The 22,155-nt window shown below is 46.1% G+C and overlaps 4 protein-coding genes across 4 annotated transcripts; 2 read left to right on the forward strand and 2 right to left on the reverse strand.

Moving 5' to 3' along the window:
- Positions 1-611: 611 nt before the first annotated feature.
- Positions 612-3,562, forward strand: HOO65_020001 (uncharacterized protein; the record flags this gene model as incomplete). Its single annotated transcript, XM_071006413.1, has 2 exons — positions 612-2,212; positions 2,308-3,562. 2 exons carry the CDS (start codon positions 612-614, stop codon positions 3,560-3,562), a joined length of 2,856 nt encoding a protein of 951 aa, XP_070860639.1.
- Positions 3,563-5,140: 1,578 nt separating this feature from the next.
- Positions 5,141-5,743, forward strand: HOO65_020002 (uncharacterized protein; the record flags this gene model as incomplete). The annotated part of the gene is made up of 1 exon (XM_070999967.1): positions 5,141-5,743. The coding sequence occupies one exon, from the start codon at positions 5,141-5,143 to the stop codon at positions 5,741-5,743; it is 603 nt and encodes a 200-aa protein (XP_070860640.1).
- Positions 5,744-7,044: 1,301 nt separating this feature from the next.
- Positions 7,045-7,497, reverse strand: HOO65_020003 (integrase, catalytic core; the record flags this gene model as incomplete). The annotated part of the gene is made up of 1 exon (XM_070999968.1): positions 7,045-7,497. One exon carries the CDS (start codon positions 7,495-7,497, stop codon positions 7,045-7,047), a length of 453 nt encoding a protein of 150 aa, XP_070860641.1.
- A 6,424-nt stretch (positions 7,498-13,921) lies between these two features.
- On the reverse strand, positions 13,922-21,098 carry HOO65_020004 (Retrovirus-related Pol polyprotein from transposon TNT 1-94; the record flags this gene model as incomplete). The annotated part of the gene is made up of 6 exons (XM_071006238.1): positions 13,922-16,983; positions 17,218-17,935; positions 18,471-18,887; positions 19,140-19,255; positions 19,472-20,014; positions 20,378-21,098. 6 exons carry the CDS (start codon positions 21,096-21,098, stop codon positions 13,922-13,924), a joined length of 5,577 nt encoding a protein of 1,858 aa, XP_070860642.1.
- Positions 21,099-22,155: the final 1,057 nt, after the last annotated feature.

Below are 22,155 nucleotides of genomic sequence, written 5' to 3' on the forward strand. Positions count from 1 at the left end.
ATAAGCCGCCCCCAGGTGGAACCTCCCGGCGCAACCCCGAACCAGATTATTCGTATCTCGGCCGCTGCTGTACATGGTCTTCCAATTGAGGAAGAATACAATCAGCGGTCAGATCTTATGATCCTCCCTGTGGAACTGTCTCTTCAAGACCGTTCCTTCCCGACATACGCCCTGACTGACTGTGGTGCAGAAGGAAAAGCCTTCATTGATGCCACCTAGGTATCCCTGCACCGAATTCCGACCCACCCCCTCCGTTCTCCATTTGGAATCGAAGTATTCGATGGAAGAGAAACGGAAGCTGGAAAATGAATACTGCCGAAACCACTGCAACGTTCCTGGAAAGCCCGAGAAGCTTCGGGCCTTACACAACGTCCCCCATAAAGATCGACCCAGTAACTTGCCCCCACGACCCCAGGCCCTTCGCAACTTGAACATTGTCCCGATCTCGAAGGAAGGTGCCATTGCCTATTCCCGCCGGTCTGCCTGTCGACTGTTTGTGACGACACTGGAAGAAATCGATCGAATCCTGAACCGTCCTGACTCCCCGGACTCTGCAAGTCCCCGGAAACCTGAACCCTTTTCCCTGCCCGCCGAATTGTCAGATTTCACCGATGTTTTCTCCCCCTCGCGAGGCGGAAAAACTACCACCACACCGACCCATGGATCACCATATCCCCCTGGTGGAAGGTGCGAAACTGCCTTTCGGGCCCCTGTACTCCATGTCCCGAGACGAACTGAAAGCCCTCCGTGAATGGCTCGATGAAAATCTCCGGAAAGGTTTTATCCGCCCCAGCTCCTCGCATGTTGCCTCTCCCGTTCTGTTCGTGAAGAAGGCTGACGGAGGACTGCGTTTCTGTGTCGATTATCGTGCCTTGAACGCTGTGACCATCAAAGACCGATACCCGCTGCCTTTAGTCAAGGAAACTCTGAACAATCTGCATGGAATGCGCTACTTTTCCAAGATTGATATCATCTCCGCTTTCAACAACCTCCGAATGACTGCGGGAGAAGAATACCTGACTGCCTTCCGCACGCGTTTTGGCCTCTTTGAGAGCCTGGTCATGCCGTTTGGACTGACGGGAGCCCCGTCCTCCTTCCAACGATACATCAACTCTTCCCTGAGAGAATATCTCGACCTGTTCTGCACGGCGTATTTGGACGACATCCTGATTTACAGTCGTACCCGTGAAGAACACACCGAACACATCCGTGCGGTCCTCGAACGCCTCCGCGCCGCTGGATTATACGCCCAGGCTCCTAAGTGCGAGTTCTACTGCACTGAAACCAAGTTCCTAGGCTTGATCGTCGGCCGTGATGGCATTCGAATGGACCCAGCCAAGGTCGCAACAGTGCGTAATTGGCCTACCCCGAAATCCCTGACAGATACCCAAGCCTTCCTCGGCTTCGGTAACTTTTACCGCCGCTTCATTCGCGACTTCTCTAGCTTGGTCGCCCCGTTGACACGCTTGACGAAGAAAGATGTCCCTTTTGTGTGGGATTCTACCTGCGAATCAGCGTTCCGAACCCTGAAAGACCACTTCTCCTCTGCCCCTGTCCTGGCCCATTTCAATTGGGATAAAGACATCATCCTCGAGACCGACGCGTCCGATTATGTGTCAGCTGGTGTCATGTCCCAATACGATGACGATGGTAGCCTCCGCCCTGTTGCCTTCTTCTCCAAGAAGCATTCAGCAGCCGAGTGCAACTACGAAATCTACGACAAAGAACTCCTGGCCATCATCCGCTGTTTCGAGGAATGGCGTCCTGAACTGGAAGGTGCCCCTTCGCCTGTGAAGGTTATCACCGACCACCGAAATCTGGAGTACTTCATGTCTACGAAGCAACTCAACCGCCGTCAGGCCCGTTGGTCTGAATTCCTGTCCCGATTCAACTTCCACATCGTTTACCGCCCGGGTAAGCTAGGTGCGAAGCCTGATTCGCTCACGCGCCGGTCAGATGACTTACCCAAGGAGGGTGATGACCGTCTTCTGCACCAGAGCCAAACCGTCCTGAAGAATCACAACCTACCCGATGCTAGCCGCCAGACTCGCCTGAATCAGATCGTCCTGCCGACGAATCTGCAAGAACTCTTCCGCACTGCATATGATTCTGACCCTGTACCCCGTGCTGCCTTGGCCGCAATCCTGAACCCTGAAACGAGCCGCCTGCCGACACTCACCCTGGCCGAGTGCTCGGAGCGCGAAGGCTACTTGTACGTACGAGACCGCTTGTACGTTCCCGAAAGCGATGCCCTGAAAGCAGAGCTCCTCCGCCTGTACCATGACTCTCCTGTCTCGGGACACCCAGGTCGTTCCAAGACTTACGACCTCCTGTCCGGGAATACTATTGGCCTGGCATGGCAAGATACGTCGCCCGCTGGGTTCGCCAGTGCCATACCTGCCGCCGCGCGACACCCTTCCGTGATGGCCAGAAAGGCCTGCTTCGCCCGCTGCCAATTCCCGAGAGAGCATGGCGTGATATATCCGTTGATTTTATCACCCACCTGCCCAAGAGCAATGGCTACGATGCCATCCTTGTGATTGTAGACCGGCTAACCAAGATGCGTCATCTGGTTCCTTGTCACGGCAACTGTAACGCCGAAGACACTGCCCGTCTGTACCTGAAGAATGTCTGGAAGTTGCATGGCCTTCCATCGACTATCGTCTCGGACCGAGGACCTCAATTCATTGCCGAATTTTGGAGGTGCCTGTCTCGGTCCTTGAGAATTGAACCAACCCTGTCCTCTGCCCACCACCCAGAAACCGATGGTCAAACCGAAAGAATGAATTCGGTCTTGGAACAATATCTACGTGCGTACGTAGCATATCTACAAGACGATTGGGAAGATTGGTTGCCACTAGCCGAGTTCTCTGGCAATGCGCATTACTCTGAAACCACCAATATTTCCCCTTTCCTTGCGAATTACGGATTCCAACCCCGGATGGGATTCGAGCCAATCTCCGACCTGCCCGATTCCGCCCAGTCCCGAGACGCTGCTGCCTTCGCTGCCCGAATGGAAGAGATAACAGAACTGACCCGTTCTGAAATGGCAATGGCCCAAAACTTCCATGAAGAGCAGGCGAATCGGCACCGCCAGCCACCTCGCCAGTTCCAAGTTGACGACAAAGTCTGGCTTGACGCCCGGACGATTCAAACCGCCCGGCCTCAGAAGAAGCTAGACTGGAAGAACTTGGGACCGTTCCGCATCTGCAAGATCATAAGCCCGTACGCTTACAAACTTGAGTTGCCTGCCTCTATGAGGATTCATCCTGTTTTTCATGTGTCCAAGCTCCGATACGCTGACACCTCTGATCCCATCCCTGGTCAAGTTCGTCCACCTCCACCTCACGTTGAAGTGGCTGGACAAACTGAGTACGAAGTTGAAGAAGTCTTGGACTCCTTCTGGGAACGCCGCGGCCGTGGACGCTGCCCCCGCTTGAAATATGTTGTTCGTTGGACCGGCTACGATGACCCAACAACTGAACCCGCCGAATACCTGGAGAATGCAAAGCAGCTAGTGGAAAACTACCACCGCCGTTACCCTGACAAGCCCGGCCCCTAGGTGAACCCTCCTGGTTACCCTCTCGGCATCGACGGAGCTCTGCCGTAGAGAGGGGGGTACTGTCACGGTACGCTAGCGTCTTCTGCATGACCGTTACAGTACGCTAGTGTTCCTGCATGATGTAACAGCACGCTAGCGTCCTTTGCATAACCACCGTCCGTCATAGCATGATACTGTCGTCCGCATGACCACCGTTTCTGCATGACCACTGTTCCCACGCTACTTTAGCGTTCCCTGCATGACTGCTGTCCTGCTCGATGCTGGAGCCTCGCTCACCGCTACCAGCCTCACACCCCACTGTAGATCTTGTCGACTACAACCCGTGTAGATATATAGACTAGATAGAACCTCCCTCTGTTACCTGAATGTTGCTCCCCAAGCAACGTCCTCGTCTCCTACCCTGAATATACTGAACTTCCTGTCCCTGTCTTCTGTCCTGGTATCTGTTACCATCCTGAACATCCTGTCCTGCCTGTCCTCGTCCCTGTCTACCTGTCCTGCCTGTCCTGTCTTTGAGCTATTGGGTTAGTCTCATAGAACCTTCCTGCCTGCCCGTGACATTATTCGCCTTGCATTGCAAGCCAAACGAACTATCCCACCATCCTTCATAGGTACAACAGTAGGGATGGCTGGCCGAGCACTATAACCCGGAGAAATGGAGCATTTTAGCCATAGCCACGACAAGAAGGCGTAGGGCTGTATTCCAGCTGTATCTTTGTGGGCTAATATTAACCGGACTTAAGTTCCTTGGCAGAGCCTTGGTCATCCTTAAGCCCGCTACTCCAGGTGTTGTAATTAGGCCGTGATGACATGGTGGCTAAGGATTACTGTCAACTTGCAAGGAGCTGAGATACATGATGTCCAGAACTGAGATTCTCGGTACAACATTTCCACCGCCTGACAACAGTGTGGATTTATGCTGTTTATAAACAAATTTAATCCTTTTTAGGTTTCGTTTTCCCCTACTAGGTCTGCGACATGATCCAAGAGAGCTTAAGGTCAATAGATATATCAATGGCAAACTCAAATGAGGTCACAATTTAAAAACAATGTTATAGGCAATCCTAAGTAGCTTATTACTTTGTAAATTAGTTTTATTTAAGAAGTGTCACTCCAGGGATGATAGGCTTTAGTCTGACATGACACAGACATACTACACACTAATTATAAAGACGTTTATGTGGTGTTACTCTTCATAACTGAGAATCTATTGTAAGACGGCCATTAAATAGATCTTTGTTGACATCCAGCTGCTAGAGATATGGGCCAGCCATGGATGGGCTGTGGATGGGCTGTGGATGGGCCAAGGCATTTCTATACATATTGTTATTCGTATATATATATATGATGGCTTCATCACTCTCATCACAATCATCTCCCTCTTGTATCACCCACTACTCACATCATCCATGAGCGTTGTACTATTCTACATAACTTTGCCTTGTTAAACCTAAGCATACAATATTCCAAGTTCAGTTTTTCCATCTGCCAACTACATATACCTCTGGCTACCTTTTCTCTTTTTTTTTGAGCAACATCTCTTATTCCAATCCACCTCCGTCTCGTCACTATACTGTCATGTGGCTTCCAAAGTTTGCCCAGCTGCTGTTTACAGCTGTCTTACTGTCTACCCAAGTCATTGCAGGTGATAGACAAGTCACTCGTGCCCACGAACTTGGTCTTTATATACCTCAGGACACCCAGTATGGCTGGAAAGAAGTGAAAGAGACTGAAGGCTTTGTCGCTTCAGTCTTTGTTTCTAAATCTTTGAAATATATTGAAGTCCAATCAATGGAAAACCCAACAAACGATTTCAAGTCCTATGAAGCTTTACTGAGTATTTGGGAACATCAAACCAAGCTCACTATAGGAAGTCTTAACAAGATCAAGTATAATCAAGTTAATGGGCCTGACAAGATCATTATTAATACAGCCCTGGAAAAGTTGGGCTATAGCCTCTCTGGCAGGAAGTCGATTACTAGTGATAAGATCTCAAGAGACTCCTCAGATCACGCCGAAGTCTGGAATCTTTTGAGTACCGCATCATTTGGCAAGGATGCTGTGGAAATATGCACCGAGTTCAAAGATATGAGCAACCGGTATATTCAGTCATTTGAGATTGGCAGAAATTGCGATTTTGATAAATGGGTCAAGATTACATTCACAACAAAGGTTGAGTGATGCACTGACAGGAGTTCTCAACTCTCGTGTCATTAGTGCAATGATCTATGGACGGTGTGTGGCTGAGAGGCTTCACTCTGAGTTTAAGCCATGGCACACAGCAGCAGTGGCCCTACAGGCCTACAAAATAAACTTATACAACTATATAGATAGGTACTTAGGTTTAGTTGTTTGCTTGTGAGCTTCAATACAACCATCATTTTTTGCCCCTATTTTCTCTTCTACAACGCCAACATCAAAGGACCATGGGTCACTGATATCTTCGTACTGACCAGCGTGATCAAGGGCCAGGCAAGACAGCGTCGTAAAGAGAGACAAGCACATAGTAGCAAGGGAACAAAGTAAACGCCAGGTACCAAACAGGGTCGAAGATAAGCAGATGAAGAAGAGCTGGGGGATATAAATATATGAAAAACATAATAATGATGTGCAAATATCCCAGGCATGTCCAGGATTTAAGACTCCTCCCCACCCTGCTAAGATCTAAAGTTCAGCGTTGGTGGTGTGGTGATGATGACCTGGTGAAGTGTTCAGGAAGCCTTGGTTGGCTAGACTACAATTAGGACACAAAAGCCTCCAGGTGCTAAGGCCTATGTTAGTGCTAGAATTAGAAAGCAGTTGGAGCTTAAGATGTCTATCAGCACCCATGGCTGGGGTGTGTGAGATATCCCTATGCTTATTACATTGTCTATCTTATGGCGTTTACTCTTGTAGGGCATTCCTACGTTTTAGCAAAAGAGAAATCTTGGCCTGCAGACTTGCCACGAGACTAGGTGTTATCTGCCGCTGCTACCTTTAGCCTAGTGAAGTGTGGCAACACTAAAACCCTCCATCTTACTATGTAGCGCGCTTGATATAAGTTTCCGCCTTCTTCTATACCCATGCGTAGGCCATGCTATTTGTTTTCCTAGTTGCTTTTCTAGCGCCCTTAGCGCATGCGCCAGAAAGCAGTACAGCGGTTAATCAGACTGTCAATGGATGGGGAATTATAAAACTTCCACCACGGTCCAACTATTCTACGCAAGGACCTAGGTTTGAAGGCCTTGGAGTGAGGGTTGTTGGCAGCTGTGGGTATTTAGCACCTGTTATCACCAAGCAGCTAGAAGCCTACAATATCACACAAACGCTATGCAAGGTACACAAGATCTGTGAATTTATGCTTGGTGTCAGAACAATCTACTGAATTCAGATTTTATCACTTAAGAAGTCACTCGTGATCCTGTACAACTGCACGTGGAACCGTGCTGGCATACAGATTGATCGTTATGGTGAAGCTTGTTTTCCATTCTTTCTCTAAGGTGTTAAGTTCTTCTATCAAGTGCAAGAAGCTCGGCCTCTGTGGAAGAAGTGGTAACCGTGGATTGGTGTGCGGCTTTCCAATCAATAGCCCCATGGTGTAGCATGAAAAGCGATCCGTATGAGGAGCGGCGAGTATCGATATTGTCTGCAAAAGCAGAGTCTGAGTAGATCTTAAAGTCTGATTCGTAAACTTTAAAGACTGATTCCATGGCATCCAATGAGTACTCAATTGCAAGTGTAGGTGTGGACGCGAGATATGCCAGTGCTCTGTCAGCATTCGACATAAAGCGTGCAAGTTGAGAAGCCGCAAAAGCGATGTCTGGACGTGTGACAACAGCTGGCCAATTTAATGACCCTACCTTCTGTTGATATAGGTTGACAAAGTCGGGCTGTGCTTGCGTGCTTTCTCGTGGTGCCATATTGTCAGGCCTCACAGGTGTCTGGTACTTGTGCATGGTGACGATGTTAAACTTAGTGATAAGTTGTTTGGTATACACGTCTTGTACAAGCCAAAGCTTCCACTGACTGCGATCTCGTAAGATTCTGACTCCCAAAAACCAACTTGCTGGTCCAAGGAAATTGGTTTCGTAAATCTTTGCGATCTTTCTTTCGAATGCACGCAGTTCGTCAGTTTCTGTGGCTGTGTATATCAGGTCATCGACGTAGTACATGACCAAGAGAGTGCCATTTGGATCCTTGAACAGACAGTTGCATCCATTCACAGGTACCAGTCTGATGTCTAGAAGCGTGTTGGTGAGGTGCTGGTACCAGTGGAGTCTGGTTCAATCGTGCTGATGAAGTGTTGTATTGGCTGCAGGATTGCCAGGTCGACACTTCGTGGGTCGTAAAAGTTTTTTTCGTCAAAAGTGACGTCTCGTGTGTGAATGACTGCTTGCTGACTCAGCACCCAGATCTGGAAGATGTTGGTTGAATGGTATCTGACAAGATAACCAATGTGCACACGATATTGGAGCTTCATTCGATGCAGTATTTTGTGGATGAGCAGGTATGCCTTGCATCCATACGGGCGTCTGTGGGCGAGTGAAGGTTTGTATCTGTGTAACGCTTCAAATGGCGTCCGATATCTGAGCTTGCCTTCATCCTCAATTGCGAGTGGTCGAGTGGGAGTACGATTAAGGAGATATACAGCCGCTTCCATGACTTCTGGCCATAGATCATGTGGAAGAGGTCCTCGAAGCGTATGGGCCTTGTGGAGGTGGCGCTCGATTCAGTGATAATTACAAATTTCTGGGTGAGTTCGCGGTATGGTGCTCCTAAGAGCACCCAATCATTGTCTGAGTGAAAACACCTGACATTGTGGCCATATTGGTTTCGAGCTAGAAGAATAAACGTGCAGAGCAATGTGCATGACTGATCTGATCAGCCAGTTGAAGCCCCCATTCCATACCATTGTAGGCGCAGTCCATCTGGATGAAATCGAAGCAGACTCTGCCAAAAGGATTGATTGCTTGGATCTTATTTTGGTTCGATCGGCGAGAGATGAGTGTCATAGATCCAGCTGTCTCGAAGGCAGTCGAAGTGATCGTGATGTTGGACTGAGAAAGCCCTGGCGACTGTGGATGTCACCAAGGCCTTCTTGATTTCGATGCCTGATTGCTTAGAGGGGGCGACGCCTACATGTGCACTCCCATTTCTTTTATGTGCCCCCTCCCTAGTCAGTGGCATCAGTCTTATGTGGGCATCACATTTTACACACTCTTATTGGCTGGAAATATGTGTGTTAGTGCATTCCATGCTCTGGAATTCTGCCAATGTACCTCTCTCACTGGCCATTTCTATGGCTGATCCTTACACAAAGAAATGTAAAAAGGGAGGGATACTCATGGTGTTGAAGACTTCACTCACTACCCTGACATATGATTTCTTTATTCTATGTTATTACTCTTAAGTACTGTGATGCAGCTGCCCCTACTCAGTCAAGTGGTTATATTTGAACATAAAGGCAGTATAGAGACAAAGGCTGTGAAATGGCCCTTCTGGAAGAAGAAATTCACAGCAACTGTAGTGTTGCTGCTTGAGATTTGGCCCCACTGTTAGTGCACATACTTCACCACCTTTGTGGGGCTTGTACCTGTAAGCTAGAGCCAATCAGAGTGTGTACTGTAGGTTTTAGGGTTCAGGGTCACATGACAATCAGACCCTGACCCCACTCTGAGATAGACTTACAAAGTGCCAGCTTCAGAAGTCTGTCACAGAGTTTGCTTCCTTCTTCATCAAGCTTTTAGAATCAGAGAATCGACCTACATTTTATGATAGCTATTCATACAAGACTCATGTATTTATACGCATCAACGTGAGTGATTATAGCGCTTGTTTACTGTGGTCAATAGTCACAGGGTTACAACTGCTGTATCATAGACACAGGCATAACACCCACAGTACTCAGCTGGTCACAAGTACAAAGTGTGAGCCTGTCTAGATTTGAGAAAGTTGAGTCTATGAAAAGGAAAGCTTCAAAATGTATCAAGTCTCATCAGATTGGGCATGTAATGACTTCAAAGGTATTCGAAGCCTGTCTTCCACAAGCATATGGCCAAGAGAATTCTTCCAGCATGCTGTGTTCCAATCCCGGTCATCTGGATGCATAGCCATTGTCTCTTGGTTCTCAGATTGTTTCTGGTAATAGAAATACTCGAATGAGGTTTCCAATGGTCCAGGCTGTGCATGCCAACCCATAGGTATAATTTCAATGGGCTGCTCAGCATCTTCCCCTCCCCACAGGTGCCTAATTTTGCTGAATGTTAGGCATTGAAACCAGTTTGTCCACTTTTATCAGGCAGAGTTCAGTCAGCTTCTAGCTTCTTCTGTACCAAGGGGTTCTAAACGCCATTTACTTTACATAGAATTCTACATAATTCAACCTACAAGATGATTTCTGAAATGTTAATAGGACCACTGGTTTTCAACAGTTAACCATCTCACCGCTAGAGAGCATCCGAGCTCCATTGTCCAACAGCCTCTGGGGCAGCCGTTGCCAGTTTAGGACCTTGTCACCCCTAGCCCACACATCCCGCTGCCTCTCATAAAAATTATCCACAGTCAAATAGACTGGCTGCCCATGTGCATCTTTGAGGCAAATGGTCTTCTGTGGTGGCTTGGGCATGGCTGGAAAGTCAATGGGCCTTGGGACATCACCTAGACAGACTCCTGCCCTTTGATCCTGCCACTCTTGCAACATAAGCTGATAAGCTGTATTAGAGGGTAGACTAGCAAAGGATGAGGGACTAGGCTGGAATAGGAGAGTGGAGCCAGAGGTGCCAGAAAATCTTGTAGAAGATAAAGAGGGGGCACCACCAGCAAAGGCTTTAGATAGTTTCTTCCTTTCTCCCTCATCTGACAATAAAGTCATCAATCAGCAAACTTAGTATCACCTACTAGTCCTGTAACACAGTGCTTCTAGGGATTCAGCATTGCAGTGTCTGTGGCAAGTCTGGTCATAATGCAAGAACATGTCAGCTAGTGGTTCAGACATTTGGGAAAGAGAATAGCAAGTATCTTGGGTTTATTAAATAATGTATTGTATTGTTATTGGAATTTCTATCTCAAGTGTATAAAAAGAGGGCAATGCATGCTTGACTGCAGCACATCCTTGTGATGCACATTATTCTCTGTCTTTCTGTGCCCATGGCAATGATAAAAGAAGGCCACTAGGGGCAAGGATGCTCATTTCAATCATGCCTTAGTGTTTACACAATACTCTGGGAACATGGACATATCTTCCTCTGACAGTGACAAATCTTCCATTTACGAGTAATAAGCAATGGTCACCACTAAGGCTGTAAGCGCCGATGATGCCTCGTGGATTGAGATGGTGGTCATTGGTGCTAGGTGCCTCTTCAGCATCTGCAGTACTGTCAACAGTAGCAATGCTAGCAGCATTTTCACCACTCTGAACACTTCCAAGAGAAGCTGCCATTGCATTGATAGCAAAGACAAAGAGTAGGGTTATAAGCCAGTGTTGCATAGTTGCTGATTGGTAGTTGTTGTGTTATTGTTTATAAAGAGGAAACAAACTTTGAAGTTGAAGAATAGTAGTACAAAGGGGAGAATATGACAAAGAACCAGAGTGAAAAGAAAGTTTCAGGAAAGCTCTATTGGCAAAGGCAATGAATGAGAAGAGAAGAACTGAGGTAGGTGTGATGAATAAATGCAAAGAAGAAGTATTCGTTGTGAAGAAACGAGGTGCCTTTATAGATGTATATAGTAGTACTCTTCAGCAACAGAACAATTCCAACTACACCACTATCTTTACCTCAAGAAAGCTCAAGCCATGTTGATGGCAGAAATAAGACAACAGTGTATTGAATTTTAACTAACTACAGCATGAACCAAATGCAATTCTATAGCAGCTATATTAATCATAGTGCCAGAACTGACAATAGAACGAATACTTGCGGATATAGGCCTAGTCCGCCTGAACCGGAGTTAGACGTATGGAATCCAATGGGCTATTACACAGTCATTCAGATGCTTCGTTTTCTGTTGCAGCTTACATGACGACTTGGAGTTGATGTTGTAGGCGCATCACAATTATAAACCTATTAAATCCAATGGGCTATTGCTCAGTCATTCCAAACTTCTTTTTCTATAATTACACATTATATGATGACTTAGAGTTGATTCTCTAGGTCTATCACAACTATATCCATCGCACTGCTAGTGCTAGGGTAGATGCTGTGTTCCACACATGTCCCACTCCTTCAAAGCCAATACCCATGCTGTCTCCCATAAAGGTTGAAACCCTACCATGAGGCCATGTGAATGTCGGTATATACAGGAATCAAAGCATGGGAAGAAGGATAGCTGAAACCTGAATAGATCAAGCGATCTGACATCTATTCTACAAATATTTGTCTCTGGCTCAGTTGTCAATGGGCTATACAAGCAGGTGCAGAGATAATCAAAGATTTCATATCAAGGGAGAAAGGGGACAAGCTATGCACGTTGGAGTATTAAGGTTGCATAATGTGGCTATTTTGTAGGGCATTGCACTTGTATTTTGTCAAACTTGTTTAGCTCCCACTTCTAGGCTTAGTCTTGACACTTTGACCTATGCCAGCCCTATGTCTCCCCTCCCACTGACATGCAATACACAGATGGGCTAATCATTCATCCTTTTCTTCTCAACAAACACTGAGTAGAGTTAATTACATGAAGCAGGTGCTATGGTGCAATTGGCTGATATATTGCCACTGGGGTCTCCAAGGCACTGGCCAGCACTCAGCAATAAAGTATTGGAACATCCCCTCATAGTAGAGGCTTCTCCAGGCAGTTCCAGCTGCACACTGTGTAGGTAGTAGGTGTTTCTATGGTCATAGCAATGACTAGACATGATGACATCTATCATGAAGAAAAGCAAGAAAAAGTATATAAAACTCACAAGGCACTCTCCACTGATCTGTGCTCATCTACAGCCACTTGCATACATTGAAGAGGCGTAGCATTATAGGCAGAGCCAACGGAATTTAGGCTAGCCGCATGTAAATCCGAAAGCATACTGTGGGGATCAGGGAAAACAGTGATAGATGGTGCACATGCATGCACGTACGTTGCTGTCAGACTCATTGCACGCTAATAAGATGCCGGAGGCTTTTTGAAAGCTATGGCTGGCTACGCTTTTCGTCTCAAGCGTGTAATACGACCACAATCATAGACTGCTAGTTCTAAGCCAAACACTGATGAAAGGTACAACGTGTGAAGATACTCTATCATGATGAAGGTATTCGTTAGTGCCAGGGACACTCCAACCAATCATTCTTTCCCGTTTCTATTTCCTCACTACATTGTGTATTTATAGAATGATAGAAGGAACATGACGTGCCTTGACAGCATGCTTGCCTGGCATATGACAATGGGCTTGAAGATCTTCACGTCCAACACAACATTTTTCTAGGCGCCTTTCGTTTGAGAGCCACTGCAAGTTCTTGGCTTATAGAAATTGCAACATGGCTCACATGTGACGTCAATGATAAGCGAATGCACCAAAAATCATCGAATCTCTCCTCTTCGCATCTAATTGACTATTTGTTCACCAAAAACATGGCAAAACGAAAATAATGAGGCTAATATTGTTCCCACTCTTCAGACCCTTCACTCATGGAGACTATCTGATCTAGAAGAGCAGGCCATTGTCAAGTCCATTCTTAACCTAGATTCTTGAGGGTTTCCCCCACAACTATGTGGGGTTGAAGAAATGGCCAACTGACTGCTCGCCGACCGCGACACGTCACCCGTCGGCAAGCACTGGGCTTCCATCTTTGTCACTGGAGACAAGCTCATGGCCCTGCAATGTCAAAGGTGCTAACATTCGCCCAGGCCAGATCTAGGATCCTTTTGCTTATGTAGCTTAACTCCGGCCAAGTAGGATAAGCACTAGGGGGAACTAGGCCCTTGTTGACTACTTGAATGTAGTAAGCTTGGCGTGTGTTTGCAAAATGTAAGCAAAGAAAGCTAAAGACCATCTAGTATAGGACTAGTGAGTGATGGGCAAGGGGAAAAACCATCCCATGAGAAGAATTGCAACATCTCCAGATTAGAAGTATCCAAATGTCTGATTGATGGAAAAGCTAATGCCTTTTTTACTACACAGTGTGCAGCTTGTGGTGATGTGTAGTCTCAGCCACACCCACATCACATAGTTTATGTTGGTTAAATTGGTCCTTAAATTTGTAAGAGGCAGACATTCTGTGAGTCCTCGAGATCAGGGTGTGTCACATGACTGGTCAGCTGACAGACCCTGCACGATGATCCTTCTGTGTAAAAATTGGTCCTTAAAGTATATATATTAAGTTAGGTGAAAATTCGTTCACCCCTCTCTCCATTTATCTTCGTCTCCTTCCCACAGATAAGAACCCAGTCTTATCTATTTACCCGAACATTCTCCGGAGCACTCGTGGACGTTTTCTCAACATCCCCCCCACTTTCCCGGAGCTCCGGAGAAGTGGGTACATCTGGCCATTGTACTTGTGGATCTCGTACTCCGATCATCAATCTGAATTCTGGCATTTTCTGAGGACCAAGCGGTTTTGTCAACCCGTCTGCCGCCATTTTCGCTGTTGGAATATATCCGATCTTAATCCGACCTTCCTTAATCCATTGCTTGATGGCATGGTGCTGTATGTCGATGTGCTTAGTCGCCTTCTTCACACCCAGGGATTTTGCAATTTTAATTGCCGCTTGGTTATCTCCTAGAACTAGGGTCTCGTCTTTCAAACACAATGTCTGACTTTTCCCAGTTCCAGTTTCGAAAATTTCCAGAATCTTATTGAGTATCCGTCGAAGATGGATTCCTTCCTTGGCGCATGGAGTTAGTCCGATATATTCGGCCTCCGTAGTTGATGTTGCGATCGCTGCTTGTTTCTTTGAACTCCAGCTTATCGCTCCCCCAAGCCCAACGAAAATTAATCCGCTGACAGACTTCCGATCATTTGCGTTCGCATAGTCGGCATCGCTGTATCCAACGATATCCATCCCCCCTCGGCGTGCTTCGAAGCAAATAGAGAATTCGGCAGTATCACGCAAATAGCGTAACACCCTCTTTACTCCACCAAGGTGTCTGGGTGTTGGTCTCGCAGATGCCTGTGCAAGGCTTGACACTGCAAATGCTATGTCCGGTCTCGTCATCATGGCTGGGTACATTATCTTTCCCAGGATTGACTGGTAACTCTTCGAGTCCAAGACCTTCTCGTCCTCATGTGCTGGCTCGACGTCCCCCCAATCTCCCACTGGCGTACGGATGGGTGACCTCCGGTGTTCATCGAACCTCGCTTCCTCCACCATCCTCCGGATGTATTGCCTCTGATTTATCCAGAGTCTTCTCTGTGGCCTGTCTCGTGATACTTGTATCCCGATGATCTGAGTTGTCTCACCCAAATCCTTGATGACGAATCTCTTCGAAAATAACTGCTTGAACCATTTTATCGATTTGTCGTCCATCGCTGCTATGGTTATGTCGTCCACATAAAGCAAAACCAGCATCTTTCGTCCTGCATGATACAACAAACACGGCTCTGTGACTATGTTCTCAAATCCCAAAGATTTAAGGTACCCTGTGCAGTCCTCATTCCACTGGTATGCTGCTTGTTTCAACCCATATAGACAGCGATCCAGTTTTGCCACCATTCCCTTGGGACATTCAACATTCGCTGGAAGCTCAATGAAGACTTCCTCTTTTATCTTGGATTGCGCAAACGCATTGCACGCATCCACTTGATGGCATTCCATGTTGTACTGGCATACGGTCGCCAAAAACAATCTCAATGTAGCGCTGCTAGGAGTCGGTGCAAAACTCTCAAAGAAATTCACTCCGTATTCTTGTCGAAAGCCTCTCACCACCAGTCTAGCTTTGTATTTCTCAAGTTTCCCATCAAGGTCATACTTCTTTGTAAACACAAATCGCGTGTCGATCGGGATACACCCCTCTGGTTTAGGGACGAAATGCCAGGTTCTGAAGTCCGTCAACGCCTTCAACTCCTTCTGGATTGCTCCTTTCCATCCCTCACTCTCGGTCGGATGTCGAATCGCATCGTCCAGTGTCATGGAAGGTTCAGACAGCGCTATCATGGCCCTCTGTTGCGTTCCATCCTCTTCGTGTATTCTGATCCTCTGACTTGGCGGTTGATCATCCTTCACCTCAACGTCTTCACTCAGTCTTCTCTTCGGTATTTTCAGATTCAGCGACTCGATTAGGAGATTCAACCTTGCATTGACTGCATCCAGTTGTGTTGTGTCCGTGCCTGTTATAGCCTTTGTTTCCGAAAAGGGCTTCACCGATTGCTCTTCTCTACCCTGATCTTCGACTTGACCTTGAGGCATCTTTATCTCGTCATGTGTCTGATCTCTCTCCGTGAGTTCTTCCTGTCGTGAATCCCTTGGATTAAAAATTCGAGGTTCTTCGGGAGTACTACTACTCTCCGGTCTCTCCACCTCTTTCTCTTCTTTTGGGCTCTTAGGTTTCATCTTTTCATAGAAGTGCACTGATTCGGTAACCCGGACCTTCTTAGCATCAATATCCCACAAAACGTACCGGCCATCAACGTTTTCATCATATCCTAGTAGTAGAGATTCACTCCCCCTAGAACCATGTTTAGACGTTGCCAAGTGTCTAATTACTCGACATCCCCATCTCCTAATATGGTCGGTTCTTGGCTCAATTCCAAAGAAGAGCGTATGTGGGACACCTTGCGTACTCAATGTCCTGTTTGCAATGTACACTGTCGCTTTTGCGGCTTCCACCCAAAATCTGCCACCCAAACTTGTTTCGGATAGCATCGTTCTGACACCATCGTTCACTGTCCTAATCGCTCTTTCTGCGATTCCATTCTGACTTGACGAGTCTGTAAGCGTATAGGTTGGTTCCGTCCCATTAGCCTTTCTCCATACCTCGAAGATTTGCTTCAGTTCCGGCGCATTATCGCTTCTTGTCCTCTTAATAGTTTTACCCATCTTGAGTTCAATCCCTTTTCGCCATTCATCCAGAGCTCTTTGGACTTCACTCTTCTTCTTCAGCGGTAGCACCCATTTGTACCTGGAGAAGCTGTCAACGATTATCGCATACCATCGGTGACCCTTTCTCCCAGGCTCATGCGGTCCAGATACATCCACTGATATGCTGTCAAGAGGTTCCTCTGCAGCCATTGACATTGTCGGACTCCCATGACTCCTTGTCATTTTGCCTTTTGAGCAGTCCTCACACGCAAAATCCTCTGGCCTCGGGGGTGTTTTGTCTGGATTGATCACCCTCAGCCTCTTGTCATCAACATGACCAAATCTTCGATGCAAATCGTCGTATGCAAGCAAACACGTACTCGTGACCGTGTCATCCCTTCTCAATGGAATAACGATTTTCTCTTTTCCATCGTCAATAGTAACTTCCATGTCCTTGAACAGGACTGATTTTCCTTCTTTCATCAAGGCCATAACTGATATCAAATTTTCGGACAATTCTGGCACATATAAAACTTTGGATAAATTGAGCCTTTTATTCCCAACTCGAACGTCTACTGAACCAATCTTGGATGCCCCAATGCGACTCCTATCCGCCAACCTAACTGTCTCCTGTGTTTCCTTTGCGTTTTTCAACACTGTTAGCTCTTTCGTCATATGACACGAGCACCCGGAATCAATTATCCAGTTATGGCGTTTAGGGCACTTACCACATTGGTTCTCCTTGACGGCCGTATTTGCTTTCTGTTGGGAATCGTTTTTCTTCTTGGCCCAACAATCCACTGCCTTATGTCCTCCCTTATTGCAGTTGAAACACTTCAATCCGGACTTGCCGCGTGTGTTCATTTTCTCTTCGGTCTTCTTCAAGTCCGATATTGGCTGCAACAGTTTTAAGGCTTTCTCGGCTGTCAGTCCATCGCGATAGCACTGCTTCGCCACATCCCTATACTCTTTCGGGAGTCCTATCAGGAAAAATTTGAGCGTCGCTTTGTCGTTGACCTCCTGCTTGGTGTTGTATAGTGCAAACTTCGTCTTGTAGTAATACCAATTCTGAATCATGTTCAGATCCTTTCTCAATGTTGTCCGTAGGTATTTTCCCATATCCTCGAACTCCGCATCAACGGTATCCGGAGCACAAATCGTCTCCAACACTTTATAGGCCTCTCGGACTGTACCCTGACTGCCTATCACTTGAAACGATTCACTCAGGCTAAGGCGAAGTATGCGCATAGCCAGCTCCTCGTCTTTCTTTTGGTTCCTACCAGAACCCCCGTTGCTTCTCTCCACACCTTCCATTGGATTCTCATCCAGCAAGTAATGCAGTTCCTCATTCTGCAGTTGAAGCACAAAACTTGCTTCCCACTCCTTCCAATTGTTGTTGTCGAGCTTGATCGCCATTGTCGTGAATTTTCCGCTCGGTTCGTTCCGCTGGATCTGAAGTGTAGTGGAAATGATGTAAAGATAACAAAATATAATATAATAAGCAACCTTGATTTGCTTTCTAAGAACAATCATTGTTCTCCGAAGGTAATTCGATATAGGCTCATAACCTGTAAAAATTGGTCCTTAAAGTATATATAWTAAGTTAGGTGAAAATTCGTTCACCCCTCTCTCCATTTATCTTCGTCTCCTTCCCACAGATAAGAACCCAGTCTTATCTATTTACCCGAACATTCTCCGGAGCACTCGTGGACGTTTTCTCAACATTCTGGTTGTTGTCAGGGGTATGTACTTCTCTACCCCTCTTCTGTTTAGAATCTAGATAGTTTGATAGTTTGAATGATAATGCATATTTGAATTTACAAAATTTTATACATTGAAAATGTTGGATACTACATGGAGGATGAGTATTGTGGGGAATTTGGCTTTGGTCGGGTTAACCCTGGGTAAACCCGACCCTGAATACTTGTGCAAACGCATTGCATGCATCAATCTGGTGACATTCCAGGTCATATTGGCATACAGATGCCAAAAATAACCTCAGAGTTGCACTGCCTGGTGTTGGTGCAAAACTTTCAAAAAAGTTCACACCATACTCCTGCCTAAAACCTCGCACGACCAACCTTGCTTTGTACTTCTCAAGTTTTCCATCAAGGTCGTACTTCTTGGCAAAGACGAAGCGGGTGTCTATTGGGACACATCCTTCCGGTTTGGGAACAAAGCGCCAGGTCCCGAATTCGGTCAGAGTGTTCAACTCCCTATCAATGGCCCTTCTCCATCCTTCGCTTTCAGTTGGGTGCAGAATAGCATGATTGAGTGTCATAAAAGGCTCGGACAACGCTATCATGGCTCTTTGCGTCGTTCCATCCTCCTCGTCTATTCTCTGTTTGCTTCTCGGCGGCTGCTCCTCCATCAATTCATACCCTTCGCTATTTTTTCGCTTTGGGTTGTTTCGATTCAGCGATTCTATCAGCAAGTTTATTCTCGCATTAACTGCGTCTAACTGTGCTGTATCAATTCCTGTTACCGTCTTCGTTCCTGAAAAAGGTTTTGGCGATTGAATTTCTTCTGCTGCATTTTTTAATGAGGTTATTTCCTCTTTTTCTGGTGCCAGCATCGGCTCCACAGGCTCGTTCCTCGCTGGGAATCGCCTAGTGAGGACAGGTAACCTCGCTGGTTCACTTTCTCGTACCTCACTTCGCAACTCCTCTTGTTGCAGTTCTTTTGGTTGCATATTCTCAAAGAAATGCACCGACTCGGAAACACGTACTTTGCTCGCATTAACGTCCCACACGACGTAGCGGCCATCTACGTTTTCATCATAGCCTAACAAGAGAGATTCACTCCCCCTAGGTCCATGTTTCGATGTGGGCAGGTGTCTAATGACCCGGCATCCCCATCGACGGATGTGATCCATCCTTGGCTCTATTCCAAAGAACAATGTGTGTGGAACCCCTTGTGAACTCAGCGTCCTATTCGATATATAGACTGTCGCCTTGGCAGCCTCCACCCAAAACCTCTTACCCAGTTGAGTTTCTAATAGCAATGTTCTAACTCCCTCGTCAACCGTTCTTATCGCTCTCTCAGCAATGCCGTTTTGGTTGGACGAGTCTGGTAAGGTGTAAGTCGTTTCTATGCCATTAAGCCTCTTCCATTCTTCAAAAATCTGCTTGAGCTCCAGTGCATTGTCACTTCTTGTTCGTTTAATGGTTTTACCCATCTTAAGTTCAATGCCCCTTCTCCATTCGTCTAGTGCTCGCTGGACCTCGCTTTTCTTTCTCAATGGCAATAGCCACTTATACCAGGAAAAATTATCAACTACAATGGCGTACCATCGGTGACCATTTCTTCCAGGTTCGTGTGGTCCTGATACGTCAATCGACACACTATCGAGTGGTTCTTCTGCTGCCATCGACACTAATGACTGGCCGTGGCTTTTGGTTATTTTGCCTTGCGAACAATCTTCGCACCTGTAGTCCTCAGGTCTTGGAGGGGTCTTGTTTGGGTTGATTACTCTCAACCTTCTGTCGCTGACGTGTCCAAATCTTTTGTGTAGATCATCATACACTGTGAAACATGTGCTTGTGATGGAGTCGTCTTTCCTCAACGGGATAATTATTTCCCCTTCACTGTCGCTTATCGTGACTGTCATGTTGTTGAATAAGATGGATTTGCCTTCTTTCATTAAAGCCATGACTGAAATCAAGTTTTCAGTCAAGCCTGGCACGTATAACACTTTTGACAAGGTAAGACTTTTATTCCCAGTTTCTATGGCTACTGATCCAACCTTCGACGCTTCAATGCTTCTCCTGTCCGCCACTTTTACCGTCTCCCAGGTTTTCTGTGCATTATTCAACACTGTTAGCTCTTTCGTCATATGACATGAGCATCTGGAATCGATTACCCAGTTGTGGCATTCAGGGCACTTACTTTGAGCATCTTGGTTGACCAGTTGGGCCTTCTGGTCGGAGTTGGTCTTTTTTCTCGACCAGCAGTCAGCAGCTAAGTGTCCCTTCTTCTCACAGTTGGTACACTTAACCTTTGGCCTATCTCCTTTGGTCTTCTTGTCCTTTTCTTCTCCCGAGGTATCGTTCCGGACTTTTTCGAGAGAGGCAATCGTCTTCGAGATGTCGTTTTTCGCGCAGGTGTTCTCAAGGATCACCTCCTTGTATGCTTTCGGAAGTTGCCAAAGGAATTGCTTGAAAGCGCACATCTTCTTCATCTCCTCGTCCTTTTCGCTATCTTCATCCATGAAACACTGGATGTGGACTGTTTTGAAGTACAGCCAGTTTTGCAACATGGTCTTGTCCTTCGCTAAGGGGGATCGGAGCACCCTCTTGTACTCCTCGTATGCTGTCTCAAGTGGGTCAGGAGTGCAAGCGTCTTTCAATACCTGGTAGGCCTCAAGCAGGGTTTCCTCTCCTTCAACAATAGTTTGAAAATACCTATCCAAACTAAGAACTAGCAGGCTCTTAGCTGCCTCTAGATCTTTAGTATAATTTGATTTGTTGCTTGAGCCAGAAGATTTCGCCCTCTCCATGCCCTCCATAGGGTCTTTCTGGAGTAGGTAGTGTAGTCCAGCGTTTTGGAGCTGAACCAGGAAGTTGTTATCCCACTCCTTCCAGTTACTGCCATGTAGTATGACTGACATCTTGGTTGTTATCGAGTGTTGTTCTGTACACAATCACACAAAATATAATAAGTCTCAATTGACTTATAAATAACAATATGGAAATCGTTTAACGAAGGTAATTTGTTAAAAGGCTCATAACCAGATGAAATTGGTCCTTTTTTTTATTTTTACTTTATTTTTTGACATCAAGAGTCTTTGATGAAATTGGTCCTTTGTTGGATAAATGCTGGATAAACTACATGGAGGACAGGTATTGTGGAGAATTTGCCTTCGGTCGGGTTAACCCTGGGTAAACCCGAGCCCAAATACTTCAGCTTAGTTGTCCATGACAGAAGAACTTAACACTTTAGAGAATGAATAGAAAACAAGCTTCACCATAACGATCAATCTGTATACCAGCACAGTTCCACGTGCAGTTGTACAGGATCACGAGTGACTTCTAAAGTGATAATATCTGAATTCAGTAGATTATTCCAACATCCTTAGATTTATTATTTCAAAGTAACTAGATAAAAAGTTTTACTACTCCTCTTTTCCTAAATACTCCTCTTTTTAAGATAAGCACAAAGTCTTATCAGTTTACCTGAACTTCATCTGGAACTTGTTGGGAAGTTTGCTTCAACAGTAATGTACATGTCACCTGAGCACTGCAGTCAAGTGAGTGCTGCACTTTTCCCTCCTACACCTAAATTTTCATTTGATCAATTGATTCTCAACAACCTAAGATGTCAGCTACTACTATTGGTGGTAGAACCCTTCAGGTTCTTAAGAACTTTATTCTCTACCCAGATTTGTGAGGATTTCCCCCTAGCTTCATGGTGTTCAAGAAATGGCTGATCAATTGCTTGCTGACCACTATGCGCCATCTGTCGGCAAGCACTAGGCTTCAAAGTTTGTCAAGTGACACCCAGACCTAAAGACATGTTTTTTTCAGAAATACAACTATCAGAGAGCCAAGTGTGAAGATCCAACTATTATCTGTGATTGGTTTCAGCTTGTGGTGAACACGATTGCAAAGTATGGGATCTGATCAGATGATATCTATAACTTTGATGAGACTGGTTTCCTTATGGGC

The sequence above is a fragment of the Ceratocystis lukuohia genome (assembly GCF_044167205.1).
Source record: "Ceratocystis lukuohia strain C4212 chromosome Unknown Supercontig2_pilon, whole genome shotgun sequence".
In the NCBI taxonomy this organism is placed as follows: Eukaryota; Fungi; Ascomycota; class Sordariomycetes; order Microascales; family Ceratocystidaceae; genus Ceratocystis; species Ceratocystis lukuohia.